The sequence below is a fragment of the Hyperoodon ampullatus genome, assembly GCF_949752795.1.
Source record: "Hyperoodon ampullatus genome assembly, chromosome: 9".
In the NCBI taxonomy this organism is placed as follows: domain Eukaryota; kingdom Metazoa; phylum Chordata; class Mammalia; order Artiodactyla; family Ziphiidae; genus Hyperoodon; species Hyperoodon ampullatus.
This window is the reverse complement of record NC_136922.1, coordinates 8,312,867-8,326,773: the sequence shown is the minus strand read 5'-3', so window position 1 is coordinate 8,326,773 and position 13,907 is coordinate 8,312,867. Positions and strand designations below refer to the sequence as shown.

Genomic DNA, 13,907 nt, shown 5'->3' with positions numbered 1-13,907 from the left:
ACCGCAAGCCATTGACTAGATGCTCACTGTGGCGTAAGCTCAATGTCTCATGTCACCAACTATTGTATGAGATAGGAAGTGAGTTAGAATTTAAAGGTAATGTCTAACATTAGGAAAACTTGCCTTTTTCTCATTAAGATTTAAAAATTCTCATCTGCATACACAGAGTTCAGCTGGTAACCATCTTATTCTTTACTATTTCCGATTTTCCCCTTGTATGGCTCTCAGACCTCACGAGCTTGTATCATGTGAGCCTTTCTCTGAACCTCTGAGCTGTTTCACTAACAGAATGGGCCATGGGTGGCTGGCTGTTCATCGAAGCTCACTGTGCATGTGGAATCACCACCCCGTGAACGGATGTTGGGATCTAAAATGTCCTATCAGCAAAACACGGCTGCTGCTGAGTCAACTTGCCGTGCCCTAGAAGCACAGAGGGCCCCCTTGAAGATAGCCCTGCTGGAAACTGCCGAGGGTGTGTTACTTGGGTGGGCTTCTCTTGAATTACAGAAATGTGTGAGCCATAATGCCCACAATTGTGCTTTTCATAGAGCCAAGTATATGGCTTGTTGATTAATATATAATGGGTTGTTTATCTTGGAGTTGTTTGTATTGGCAGATGCCCTGCCAAGATTCAAAGGCTGTCTGTAGATGAATAATGCCCTCATTGTTTATTCAGCGCCTGCTTTTCTACTTAATATGCAGCTATCTTGGGAAACTTTCTTAAATATCAAATCACAAGTAAAATATAAGCAGCTTTCCCCCCAGGTTTTCAAATAGGCCATTTAACTATGACTTATTCTCAGATGCCTCTGATGATTTGGATGTGTGTAGCTGGAGGGGGCGGGGGAGAAGGCAGTGAGGCCCAGAAGCTTGCCATCTAACTGATCCGTCACAGATAGCTTGAATACATTCAGGTACATTTCTGGTTGATTGTGTGTCTAGCACAAGTTAGCTGCTGAGCATTCAAGGAGAAAATGTTCAAAGGGATAGGCAACAGGGATCACAGCGGGAGTGGGTCAGGAAAGGCTGAGGAAGGGGGTAGGTTTGGTGGTTGATACAGCATCACCAGTGTAGCTCTAGGAAGCAGAGCGAATTACAGTTGGGCAGGAGGAACAGTATGTTTGAAGATTGGTGGCGTCATCAGCAGTAGGTGTTGTCAGTACTGTAAGTTCAGTGACACTGGAGCATAGAGCACGTAGCAGTGGCTCTGGAAAAATGGGACTATGAGGCCTAGATAATGAAAATCCTGAGCCCTGTCTCAGACAGTAATAACAGCTCCATGATCTGTAGCGCTGGTCAAAGATGGTATGAAGCCAAACAATAGACTTGTCACATCTTCCTTGTTTTGTGTCCTGTGCTCAGATGTTCACAGTATCTAGAGGGCTCTAATTTTATAAAGGGCCATTTTGTTAGTGATATTTTCGTGTTGTGATGGCGTAGTTCTAGAGACTCAAATTGTGAGGAGGTCATGAATATGTAGAGAGTGAAGGAGAGTTTTGAGAATGGGTTTATGACAGGGAATAAAGAAAAACACAGGGGGAGACATTTCTGCCATACCACTGCATCCCCAGTGTTAGCAAAGCACGCCGGCTGTGTGTCACTCGTTCAGTAATGGTGGTTGACTATATAATGTGTGAGATAGCTATTTTACTATAACGTATTATTTAAAAATAATTTTCGTGGTTTCTTGGCACCGCTGGGCTGTCCACTTCACATGAGGCAAAGGTTGAAATTATGATAATTGGCCAGACAGATAAACATCTTCCAGTGGGGAGCAAAATCTTGAGTAAGATGTATTTATACTGCTTCAGTGTAAGCTACAGAAGAAAGAATTTTTTTTAATACTTCAGGGAATACATAAAAACATCGATGAAAGCATTTTTTTTAGCTGAGTTTAAGAATTATGATGTAATAAACAGATGGGACTTATTTTTAAGACATTTTCTGTATGTTTGGAAACCAATAAAGATCATTTTGATATAAAAAAATTCAATCACAGATGTAAAAAACAAACTTGGGGGAAGTGGGGGGTAGATTGGGAGATTGGGATTGATATATACATACTACTATATATAAAATAAATAAGGGCCTGCTGTATAGCACAGGGAACTCTACTCAGTACTCTGTAATGACCTATATGGGAAAAGAATCTAAAAAAGAGTGGATGTATGTATATGTATAACTGATTCACTTTGCTGTACAGCAGAAACTAACACAACAGTGTAAATCAAGTATACTCCAATAAAAATTTTTTTTAATTAACTGTAAGAGGGCTTCCCTGGTGGCGCAGTGGTTGGGAGTCCGCCTGCCGATGCAGGGGACGCGGGTTCGTGCCCTGGTCCCGGAGGATCCCACATGCCGTGGAGCGGCTGGGCCCGTGGGCCATGGCCGCTGAGCCTGTGCGTCCAGAGCCTGTGCTCCACAATGGGAGAGGCCCGCGTGGCACAAAAAAAAAAAAAAAAAAATTAACTGTAAGAGACAGAGAGAGTGTGTGTTGGGAGTTGGATATACATAAGTGATAAAATTAGAAATCCCTCATTTATTTCCCTTTTTTTAGGTGCTGGTGAATCTGGGAAAAGTACAATTGTGAAGCAAATGAAGTAAGTAGATTTAAAACATTAAATTTTTTTATGTTTAAGTGTACTGTTCCATCAAAGGAAGTAAGAGTTACCTTTTCTCTTTTTGTCTCGTTAGAATTATCCACGAAGCTGGTTATTCAGAAGAGGAATGTAAACAGTACAAAGCAGTGGTCTACAGTAACACCATCCAGTCAATTATCGCTATCATTAGGGCCATGGGAAGGTTGAAGATAGACTTCGGTGACGCGGCCCGGGCTGTAAGTTACTAAAGTCCTTGGAGCAGACCCAATGAGTAAAAAAACAACTTGCATGATTAACACCATATTGTATAACATAGATTTATCAACTGTCTCAGGACCAGAAGGATGGTAGTGAGTGAAGTAGGTCAGAAGCTTTAGAAGTGAGTGAAGTAAGAATACACAGGTTTGCATAATCTTCCCTTTAGAGCTGGAATACTTTCCTTATCCATAAGATGACTGGGACCACTCAATATCCATTGCAGTGTTTTCTATGTAACATGGCATATTGGGCACCTCTGTATCTCCATAGCAGTTTTTAGTAGTTACTACTGAGTTTAGTATACTGCCTACACTGGCATTCTTCAGAATTTGTTTTTATGATTTGGAGTGCTGAAATGATCTAATTATTTGCGTTCATGCCCAGCCTAAAAAGCAGTCTAGTCTCAGATAATGAAAACACTGTACAAGTTTGCTAATCTTTGGAATCAGAAAATACTGGCTATTAGAAAACATCTTTCAGAATTTCACAGCTAGGACCTTAGGAGACAAGCTAGTTTCACCTCTTTGTTTTATCAGTAAAGAAACTGGAACCCAGGACATTACATGAAGGAAAGATGGCCATACGGTGGTAACCAATGCAGTGTGCCTGTGCTTCCTTGTTTGGCCCAATGTGTAACCTATTTTCAGTTTGATTGGAAGTAGCCCCAGCCAGTCCATAGGGTATTTTCTTTTTCTCCTTTTCCCCCAGTCCCAGTTTGCTTGCTTAATCTGTTTATTTCCAGTTTTATTATTATTTTATTATGGTTTATTCTTCACTGATTCTTTTTTTAATAACTGATGTGAAACTTGACCTTCCCAGAAACCTTTAACTGAATCTCTAGATTAATTTTTAATATTTTTGTACAAAGTAGATTTATTATTACTACTACTACTGTTACCCCTTTTTATAGTTCCCTTTTATTTTTATGTGTTCAATATGTGTGTGCTATCTCCCTGATAATACTGTGAAGATTTTTTGCATAGAGACCGTAACTTTTTGTCTTCTTAATCTCTGCTAGGTTTTTATTTTTATATAGAGTCTCAATTTGTGCTTAACAGGGAAAAAAAAATGAATGAAAGCAACATTAGAGAACATACATTGGAGAAATCTGTAAAGCAAATCTGGTTTATTTTTTATAAGAAGTTAATCTAATATTTCTTTATAAGTTGCTAGGCCATATTAATTTACTAAGCTTTTCCTTTTAAACAAAGATTAAAAAGCTTAGTGTAATGAATTAAATTTTTCAAATAGATTTCAAGATCATTTTTAATAATAATTCATAACATTCTTCTAAATTATCTTATCTGAAATAAGATTTGATCATATCCAGACAATTTTTGCCTTATCAATACTATGCATTCAACTTATTCATTTATCTTTTATTCATTCAGCAATTTTCTTTTGAGCTCTTAGTCTTACAGAAAAGAGAGCTACCCTATGATAAAGAATTGAATAAATTGTACTCTAATTCCAATTCATGTGTACAGTATTCTGTGTTCAGATCTTACATGTGATTATTAGAGAGGTTTTTGTAGCCTCCATTGTACAAGGTAATGATGGGTCGATGCAAGCTGCTTTTTATGAGGTCTTTTTATTTTCATATTTTTCTCTCAAGAAATACTGTCATTTTCTGTCCTTTTTGGGGCAGATTGGGGCTGTTTCAGGACTGACTGGAAATAACTGCTCTCTCACCACAAGCTTTTTTTTAAAACTGGTTTTCTGATGCTTTGGAATCTACATGGGGGCCTGCGCTGCTCATTTTTGTTTCACTGGTGCTAGTTTCACCCACTCTTTTTAGGCTCTCTCTAGCTGTCCCCTGGTCCCTTGTTTTCTTCCTACCTTCCGACTGTTACTTCTGTTACCTTTGCCATTGTTACTCTTTCACATAAACATCTTCAGTCTCTCTCATTGGTTCTGATTGGTCTACTCTGTGTCTTTGTTGCCTTGCCTCTACGCAAATCTTATTTTTCTATTTATTTTTAAATAAATTTATTTATTTATTTATTGGTGGCTGTGTTGGGTCTTTGTTGCTGCTTGCGGGCTTTCTCTAGTTGCGGCAAGTGGGGGCTACTCTTTGTTGTGGTGAGCAGGCTTCTCATTGTGGTGGCTTCTCTTGTGGAGCACGGGCTCTAGGTGTACAGGCTTCAGTAGTTGTGGCGCATGGGCTCAGTAGTTGTGGCATGCGAGCTCTAGAGCTCAGGCTCAGTAGTTGTGGCACACGGGCTTAGTTGCTCCTCAGCATGTGGGATCTTCCCAGACCAGGGATTGAACCCGTGTCCTCTGCATCGGCAGGCAGGTTCTTAACCACTGTGCCACCAGGGAAGTCTGCAAATTTTAAAATACTATGAGGCTATTGAAATTGTGCTAAGGAATACAAAGATGAATTAAACATGGCTTAGACAGGAGGAGGGACTTTGAGCTTGGTATTGGAACATGTGTTAAGAGTTTTCTAGACAAAAACAAGGAAAAAGCATTCTAGAAAGAAGAAACAGTATAGATAAAGGCTGAATATATTTCTTTTTCTACAGTATCAATTCCTGGAAGTATTAGCCTTTTAAGTTGAAGGATAACCACATATTTGAGTTTGATAGGTACCATAGTTTTTTCTGTTTTCAGAAAAAACACGAAGTGAATAATCTTTTCTAGCAACCGTGCATCAGTGTCAACTTTCCCAGAGTGTCATTAACTTAGATACATTAACATTTTAATTTTTTAATATCTTAGTGAAAAAATCTTTCTTTTTTAGTTTTTATTTTCCTGATTTGTAGTGAGGTTGAGAATCTTGTCTTTTTGTATCTCTTCTGTGGACTCCTCTTAGTATTCTTTACTCAGTTCTGTTAAATTCCTTACCCTTTTCACACTGAATCTCTTTGAATATTAGGGATATTACTTCTTTATGTTTTACAAATGTTTTTATTCAGCATATTTCTTTTACTTTTTTGAAACAGTATTTTTCTTGTTACAGAACTTTAAATTTTCTTCAATCAGTTGTGACTTCTGTGTTTTGTGCCTTGTCAGACATTCTTTAGCTTACAATTATTTTTTAAAAATTATCTTCCTTTTTCTAGGTGGAATCTAAGTATATTTTATAATCTGATCAGCTCTTGCCTACAACCATGTATTAATACTCCATTCCTGAGTGACTTGAAAATGCTACCCTTAGCATTAAATTGAGTGTTTTTCTGAGCTCCATTTTTTTTAATTGATATATTCTTTTCTTCCCTGGCTTAGTCACTTATTTTCATAATAAGATGGAAATAATAATAACATCTACCTTACAGGGTTCTGAGAAATAATGACAAGCCTTTACTACATGCCTTGCTCATAATCGATGCCCAGTAAATGTTTGTTATTGCTGTTGTTATTTATAATGATTATACTACTATTATTATTGTCAGAGTCACATTATTTTAGTTTCTCTTGCTTCATAGGATATTGGTATCTGGTAGGGTAAGTGCACCCATCCCATTGTTCTTTTTTAACCAAAATATAAAGGCTATAATGCATTTCTCTTCCCAATAAACTTGGGAATCAACTGAATTCCTCACATCCCTTTTGAAACAAACAAAAAAAGCCTGTCGGTATCTTGATTGGAATTACATTTTAATATGTAGGTTAACTGGGTGAGAATTGACTAAAAGATGTAAAATTTTAAGAGACAGTGACAATTTGCTGTGGTTTGCTTCGTATTTGGCAGCTACCAGATATGCAAAGCAGATTACACATTAGTTATTTAAAATGAGAGGAAACAAAACTGTTTTCAAGGCTGGCATAGAGCAATCAGAATTTGTGCCTAATATCCTTTCAAAACTCTCATAATGCATGTAGTCAATCTGTAGATGACAGTTTATTGATAAATTATTTTGTTTTTAATAATGTACAGTTAGGGAAGTGTTGAACAGGGGCCTATCAACATGTCACTGCATCACTTAGAGTTGTGCTGCTTAGAGTGTGGTCCATGGACAGTGCCTGCACACAGCCATGTGCACAGGTGAGTACAGAAGTAAAGGAAGCGATTAGACCAACTTTTACATCAATTGACAGTAACTTATATGTTAACTCTGATAGTTTACAAAAATGTATTTATATTTTACGTCATTTAAATGTTATTTTTCCAATAGTATTAGTTTTGAAAGATTGGAAACAAAAGAAAATGAAACAAATAAAACACAAGACTGATCTTTCATCCCAGAAAGCTTGAGAAGCACTTCCTTGGAATAAGCTGGGCTGTAAGGAACAGAAAACCTTGCCTAGAATTGACTTAAGCTCCCTTTCTCCCCCAAACCTCAGCATGCTCCTGCATAATGGCCACTTTTCTCTTCCTCTAATTTTAAAATTAGTTTCATTATTTAGTTATATTAGTTATATTATGTCTCTGCCAGACTTGCCAGATTGCTTTTGAGAAAGGCTGTGTCAATTTACTTTCCTAGCAGCAATTTACTTTCCTTAGCACTCTGGGTAGCCAACATTTGGAGTCTGACATGTTTAAAATATTGGCTAATTTATTAGTAAGTCTTATTTACATTTAACTTGCATTTTCAGTTTTTTAATATAACTATGCAGTTTTCCATTTCTTTATTGACTTTTTATTTCTCTATGTTAGTGGCTTATTTTATCCTTTATTCATCTACGGATTGGAGTCTTGGTGTTTTGATTATGTATTTGTTTGTTTGTATGTACTTGTATATTAACCCTTTGTCCACTAATGCAAATGTTCTCTCACATTTGGCTTATTGCCTTTAATCTTAGGTTGTCATTTTTAAAAACTTCCCCTATTATTTCTTCCATTGTGTTTAAATTTAGAAAATCTTCTCTCAACCAAAGATTTACTGAATATTTGTGCTATTTTAAAAGTTTTTTAGGGGAGTGAATTTCAACATCATTTCTATGTTAGTTCTTTAATCCCTCTGAAACTTTGTTGTATGCATGGAATAAGGATCTGCATTATTTTTTTCCTCTTCATATGACTATCTAATTATTCACAAGTGTTTTTTTAATAATTGTATTCTTTCCTACTGATTTATCTTGCCACCTTTGTCATGTAAGTTCACATTTGGGATTTTCTCCCCCTGTTGATGTGCATTAATACTAGATGTTCTACATATTGTAGACTTTTAATATCTGATCATTTCAGCTCTCTGTCCCCAGTATTCTTTTTCAAAATGTTTCTAGTTATTTCTACTTATCATTTTTCCAGATGAATGTTTGAATTATTTATAGTAGTAGTCTGGTTTATCGTTGAGAACTAAGATGAAGAAGTTATAATATTATGTTGTTTTTGATTCTGAGAAATACTGATTTGTGACAAATCAGTGATGTGACAAAGTGATATTAACCTTCATTTGAAATGTATTATATGCCTCCAACACAGTATTTTTCTACTTTGCTCAGTTCATGTATTATTTATTACATGTTTGTCTATCTTTTCACAATAGGTTCTATTGTGCACACAAAAAAGAGTTTAATGTTTATTTTATTAATTTGAAAATTAAAGCTATATAGTTGTAAGATTCATAAAAATATACACTAAAGTTATATTTGTGTAACATACTTATTATAATTTCTCTTCTTGACATAATGAAGCTCATGCTCACTGCAATTTAGTCAAAAATTTTGCCGTCTGCAATTTAGTTAAAATTAATTTAGATGATTTTACTTTTATCCCCCACCCCTTCCCCCTTAAGCAGTGTTACGGGGAAAAAAAGAAAAACAACTTCCTCTTTCCTTGCCTCAGTCATTTTTACTTTGGTTACAGTTGTATTTTTAGAGAAAAAAAGTTTTACATTTGTTTCTTACATTCTTACATTTCTTAAAGCAATTCTTTAACATCTGGGATTACCACCAGATGCCATGGAGAGGTGACTTCACTAAAGTTCTCAAGATTTCCTTACCAATACACTAACTTTGGTGAAAGCAGTATAGCTGTCTTAAATTTATAGGAGTGATTGTATGCTCTAGAAATGTGGTAGATTAAATATGTCAGTAATTCTCATTGTATGTGGTGTTCGGTATTGTTGCCTAATGTAATTAATGAAATAATTATCCTAAACCATTGAAACAAAGGATTTCTATACCTGTATCAATCATGACATCAATACATTATCCCTGTGGTCAAAAATTCAAAGGTGCACTATTTTTTTTGACACTCCTTTATCATATTACTTAGCCTCTATTGTAGAAGGGCTTTCTGATGTTTCTATTGAAACACTCATCTAGCCTTTGCTTAACAATTTCAGTCTCTCACTCTCCCTCCTTTTTTTGTGTTGTTTGGATAGCTTTGGTTGTGAAAAAGTGTTCTTATTGACCTGAAATCTGATATCTTTTGCCCTCAGAATTCTTTTTCTGCTCTGTGCCTAAGCACAAAGTCAGTTCTTTCTTACCTTTGATGATTCCTGATATATCAGAAGACAGCCATCATGGTCCCTCAAAGTCCTCTCTTCCCCATAATTCTCACAAAATAGGTGACAGCTTCAAATAAAATGTGTTGTCACTAACAGGTGCTCCCTGATCATCACTGTGTGAGAAGAGGCTATTATGTGTCTCTTGACAGGATGGCATTTCATATCTCCTTTCTGAGTTCCCCAAACATGCAGTTATATGAACTAGAATTTACATTCTTTAAGCCATCTTATTTTCATTTAGTTCTTAGTCATTTGAAAACATACTAACTCGGCTACATCCAAGGATTTTTTTCCTTGCTACTTGCAAATAATTGCCTGGCAAATTTCTTTTTTTGTTTGTTTGTTTGTTTTTTTTGTTTTACGGTACGTGGGCCTCTCACTGCTGTGGCCTCTCCCGTTGCAGAGCACAGGCTCCGGACGCGCAGGCCCAGCGGCCATGGCTCACGGGCCCAGCCGCTCCATGGCATGTGGGATCTTCCCGGACTGGGTCACGAACCCGTGTCCCCTGCATCAGCAGGCTGATTCTCAACCACTGCGCCACCAGGGAAGCCCAATAAATTTCTTTTTAACACTACAAAAAGAGTTCCTATAAACTGCTTTACTTACCTGTAGCCCTTTAGTAATCCCTACCCTTTTTCAACACTATGTCATACTGCTTTAGTACACTCGTTTGTCTTCCTTTCTTAAATGTTCTTACGTAACATTTTAAATGAATCTTGAAAAGACTTCAGTCCATGACAAGATAGGATTATTGTCATCATTCTGCAGTTGTCAGATTTATCTTGACTGAGGCAGTGGCTGCTTAGTAATTGTTGACTAATATGTGGGATTGGGTGACTAATTACCTGTGGAACTTTAAATAAATTGCACAATCTCCCTATGTCTCAGGTTCTTTTTAAACAAAACAAAAAATTAGGTAGAATAATTTCTAAAGTACCTTCCTGCTTAAATTTATTACTTAAAGCTCATCTGCAGACATCTGAATGTCCTGCTAATGACATGGAGATGAGTATTCCAGTTCCTTTTTTAAGGAAAAGAGACTTCTTTACATTTTGTGAAGAGGAGACATTTTTGAATGCCGCAGTTTATAAATAGAGCTTCCACAGTTTCCCAGGTCTTTTCTTCAGGCTTCTTTCCTGGAAAGTTTGAAGAGAACGTGATCTTATGACCCATACCAGAGGGCATTAGTCTTTTCTGTCAACAAATTTTATGGAAATTGAATAAATAGATCATAATGAAAGCTCATTTGAAAGCTCACTTAAGTGAAAAGCGCTTTTCTAAAATGGTTGGAGAAAAGTATGTTTGATGTCACTTAAAAATAAAAATAACCAAATTTAGAAATTTCTCATATAAGTCATTATTTGGAAAATTGAATAACTGTTTACTGGAATTAGGTAAATGGTGCTAAAAACAACTTGAAATTGTGTTTTGTTGGGGTTTATTAAGGACATGGTACAAGTGTTACTTGCTTGCATGCATTTCTCTTGTGATTTACTAAAAAGGGAAATATATGCTTGAATAATACGTTCCCATGCTGAGTGACTTAATTATTTCTCACCATGGGTTCCATCTGAAAAGAAAATGTTTCACAAACTGGCGGTAGAATGAACTTATATTGTCAGCTAGTACCCTCTGCTAGCCTGTGTCACCAAATGCGTCCCTTCTGTATGCCTTATCGTAATATGTGCCATCACTTTATAAAGAGCTACTACACCACATTGGAAAAAATGTCCCTAGAGAAAAATTATGGACTGTCTATCCAGTTAACATAAAGCTGCATATCTCAGGCCAGAAAGAATCTTTGCGAAGATGGTAACTTCACATACCCCTTATTTTTGTATTAACTGTGTTATTACCTGAAGACTAGAGTTGTGTTATAGAGCACTGTAGCTACTACCTAATGTGGCTACTGAGTATTTGAAATGTGTCGAATTGAGATGCATTGTCTGTATAAAAGAAACACCACATTTCAAACACTAAATATCTATAATAATATGAAATATCTCAATAAGTTTATATTGATTACATGTTGAAATGATATTTTATATACAGGTTAAATAAAATATATTGTTACAGTTAATTTTACTTTTTTTTTTTTTTACACTTTTTAAAATGTGCTATTAGAAAATTTAGAATTGCGTCAGTGGCTCATATCTCTTTTGGACAACACTGACCTAGTGGGCTTGATTACCTATGGGTCAGAATAACTGTAAATATTGTAACCTCAAAACTTAAGCAAAATTTAATTAAATTTATATGTAGTATTCCTTCATTCAAAACTTTGCATGCTCTCTTCTATATGTGTCATGAGTATTTCTACTCCAAAGCTGTGCTTATTTTGTTTCCTTGCCTGAATTAGCAAACCGCTATCCCCATCTTCTGGCCCATTGATTTTAAGGTATACCTACTTTAAGGTCTTCTGAAAAATCTCACACCATTCTGTGGAACTATTCTTGCTTTATTCCACATTGATTTATCCCTTCTCTGAACTTACTTTGCATCTGTGAAGTATATCACAAAGCTAACATTTAATTAGATTCTAAAAATAACCTCTAATGGTGTTAATGTGTTTTTTAGATTAGAAACATTTTGGTAAGGGAGAGGCAAAGCATACATTCCTCTGTTTTCTCAAAAGGGTACAACAGACCATCAGTGGGTAGTTGGTTAATATATTCTCTCATGAGCTGCAATGTCGTCATTCTTTCAGCTCCTTAGTGCCTTGATAGCTGTTACTAATACCACAAAACATGGACTCATGATTTAAGATTATGCTTTTTTGATTAAGCCAATTTTTTAAGTGGTGCTTTTAGAGAAATCCAAGTTATGACACCAATAAAAGGCATAAAGGAAATTCACTATTGCACTTTTTGTAATCTATAATATACTTTATCTGTAGTATCTGCCTTTTTACTTTTTAAATAAAAATGGACTTTGAATGTTCAGGATGATGCCCGCCAACTCTTCGTGCTTGCTGGCGCTGCTGAGGAAGGTTTTATGACTGCAGAACTTGCTGGAGTTATAAAGAGACTGTGGAAAGACAGCGGTGTACAAGCCTGCTTCAACAGATCCCGAGAGTACCAGCTTAATGATTCTGCAGCATAGTAAGTAATCATAACTTCAGAGCTACATTATCGTGAATAATTACTTGGAAGTCAGGTATACCTCCAAGTCACTTTTAATGCAGAATTGGCTGACACATTCTTATACAACTCAGGATACTTAGGATGACAGTATTTCAAAACTTCTGTCTTTTTTGTGTGTGTTTGTAGGTAGCCAGGCTCGTATTTCCCTTGTGTTCAAAAGTTGTCTCAAGGGACTCATGTAACTAATTGAAACATGCAGAATGGAGCTGTTTCCAGTATATTTCCAAGAAAGTAATTGGAACTTGCCAAAATTCACTCTGAATTTGGGTGTATCTCTAGTTTACCTGGGGCTAGCCAAAGGGGAGGGTAACTGATTTGTGTGCTTTTTGTTTACTAAGTGCCTGAGAAGTTACTTGTCCAGTGACAGACACCTTGAGTGACAGGCACCCCGTTTAAAGGGGTGCATGGTGATCCCAAGATATTTTCTCACTTTTGAAAATAAAATAGCTATACAGTTGAAAGTTGTCAACTGTATGTGCCCTGTTTCATTGGACATTGTTTACAGATATCTAAGTCTAGTTTTTTAGAAGAAAAATCTGCCCTGATTTTCCAGATGGTGGCCCCAGAAAAGTCTATAAAGGAAGTTTTGATAAAACCTAATCAGGGAGCTTTCTGTTTGATGATCTGCGTAGAATTAAAAAAAAAATCAAGGATTTGTTTCCGTTACTTGGCACACATACTCAGAAATGTCAAAGATGATATGACTAGAGAAACATGTGCCTTGCACTCATTTTACTTTCCAAAATTACTCAGTTTTCTTGACAGAGCTATTGGCTCTTAGGAACACAAGTGAGGATTAAATAGAAGATGACAGGTATTAGAAGGTACAGGTAAATACACATACTTTGCCACAGTGGAAAACCAACGGGTATGGCTCCTGAGGACCTTATTATCGTATAGCATGTCATGTATTGCACGTCAGAGTACTCAGTGTTAGGTAAATGATTTAGTGTGAATGAATAAGTAATACAAATTACTGTGTAACCGTCACAGTTTTTATAATGCTATATTTCTCAATATGTATTTTTAGTGTTTTACAAGTGTATAAACATATAAATTATTACATACATAGTTTATATATGTATATGTAACATCTTCTTATTGCTATGTAGCCCATCTCTCCAACTGGTGTCCTCACTGCTACAAGGAAATACTCTTTGACTCAGTGAGTAGGCCTTTGACTCCCTGTTAGGTATTCATGATGTGGTGTATTTTTTTCCATACTACTCACAGATTTACATTTATTTTGAGGTGGTTTGACTTATATTGAGACTTTGATTCTTTTTTATCTCTGCCACTGCACTGTAAATTCAGTAAGGTCTGTTTTTCCCCAGTGTTATATCTCCATTGCCTGATACATGGTCATCACGCAATATGCCCTTAAATTAGTAAACCAAACTTTCCAGAAGCTAGAAGAGAAAATTAGAAAAAAAATTCTTAGGGCAAGGACACAGCTCTTAGTCCACCATACTTGCTTTGGCACCACCAGAACCTGCAGAAAGATC

At 36.2% G+C, this 13,907-nt stretch overlaps 1 protein-coding gene across 1 annotated transcript in view; it reads left to right on the top strand.

Annotated features, from left to right (window-relative positions):
* Window positions 1-13,907, top strand: part of LOC307058220 (guanine nucleotide-binding protein G(i) subunit alpha-1) — a gene marked incomplete at its 3' end in the record, with an annotated part of 88,369 nt that overhangs the window by 51,993 nt on the left and 22,469 nt on the right. The window contains exons 2-4 of the mRNA XM_079711657.1: window positions 2,558-2,600; window positions 2,695-2,836; window positions 12,203-12,360. Of these exons, the coding sequence (XP_079567783.1) occupies window positions 2,558-2,600; window positions 2,695-2,836; window positions 12,203-12,360 (343 nt within the window). The remainder of the gene's footprint in view (window positions 1-2,557; window positions 2,601-2,694; window positions 2,837-12,202; window positions 12,361-13,907) is intronic.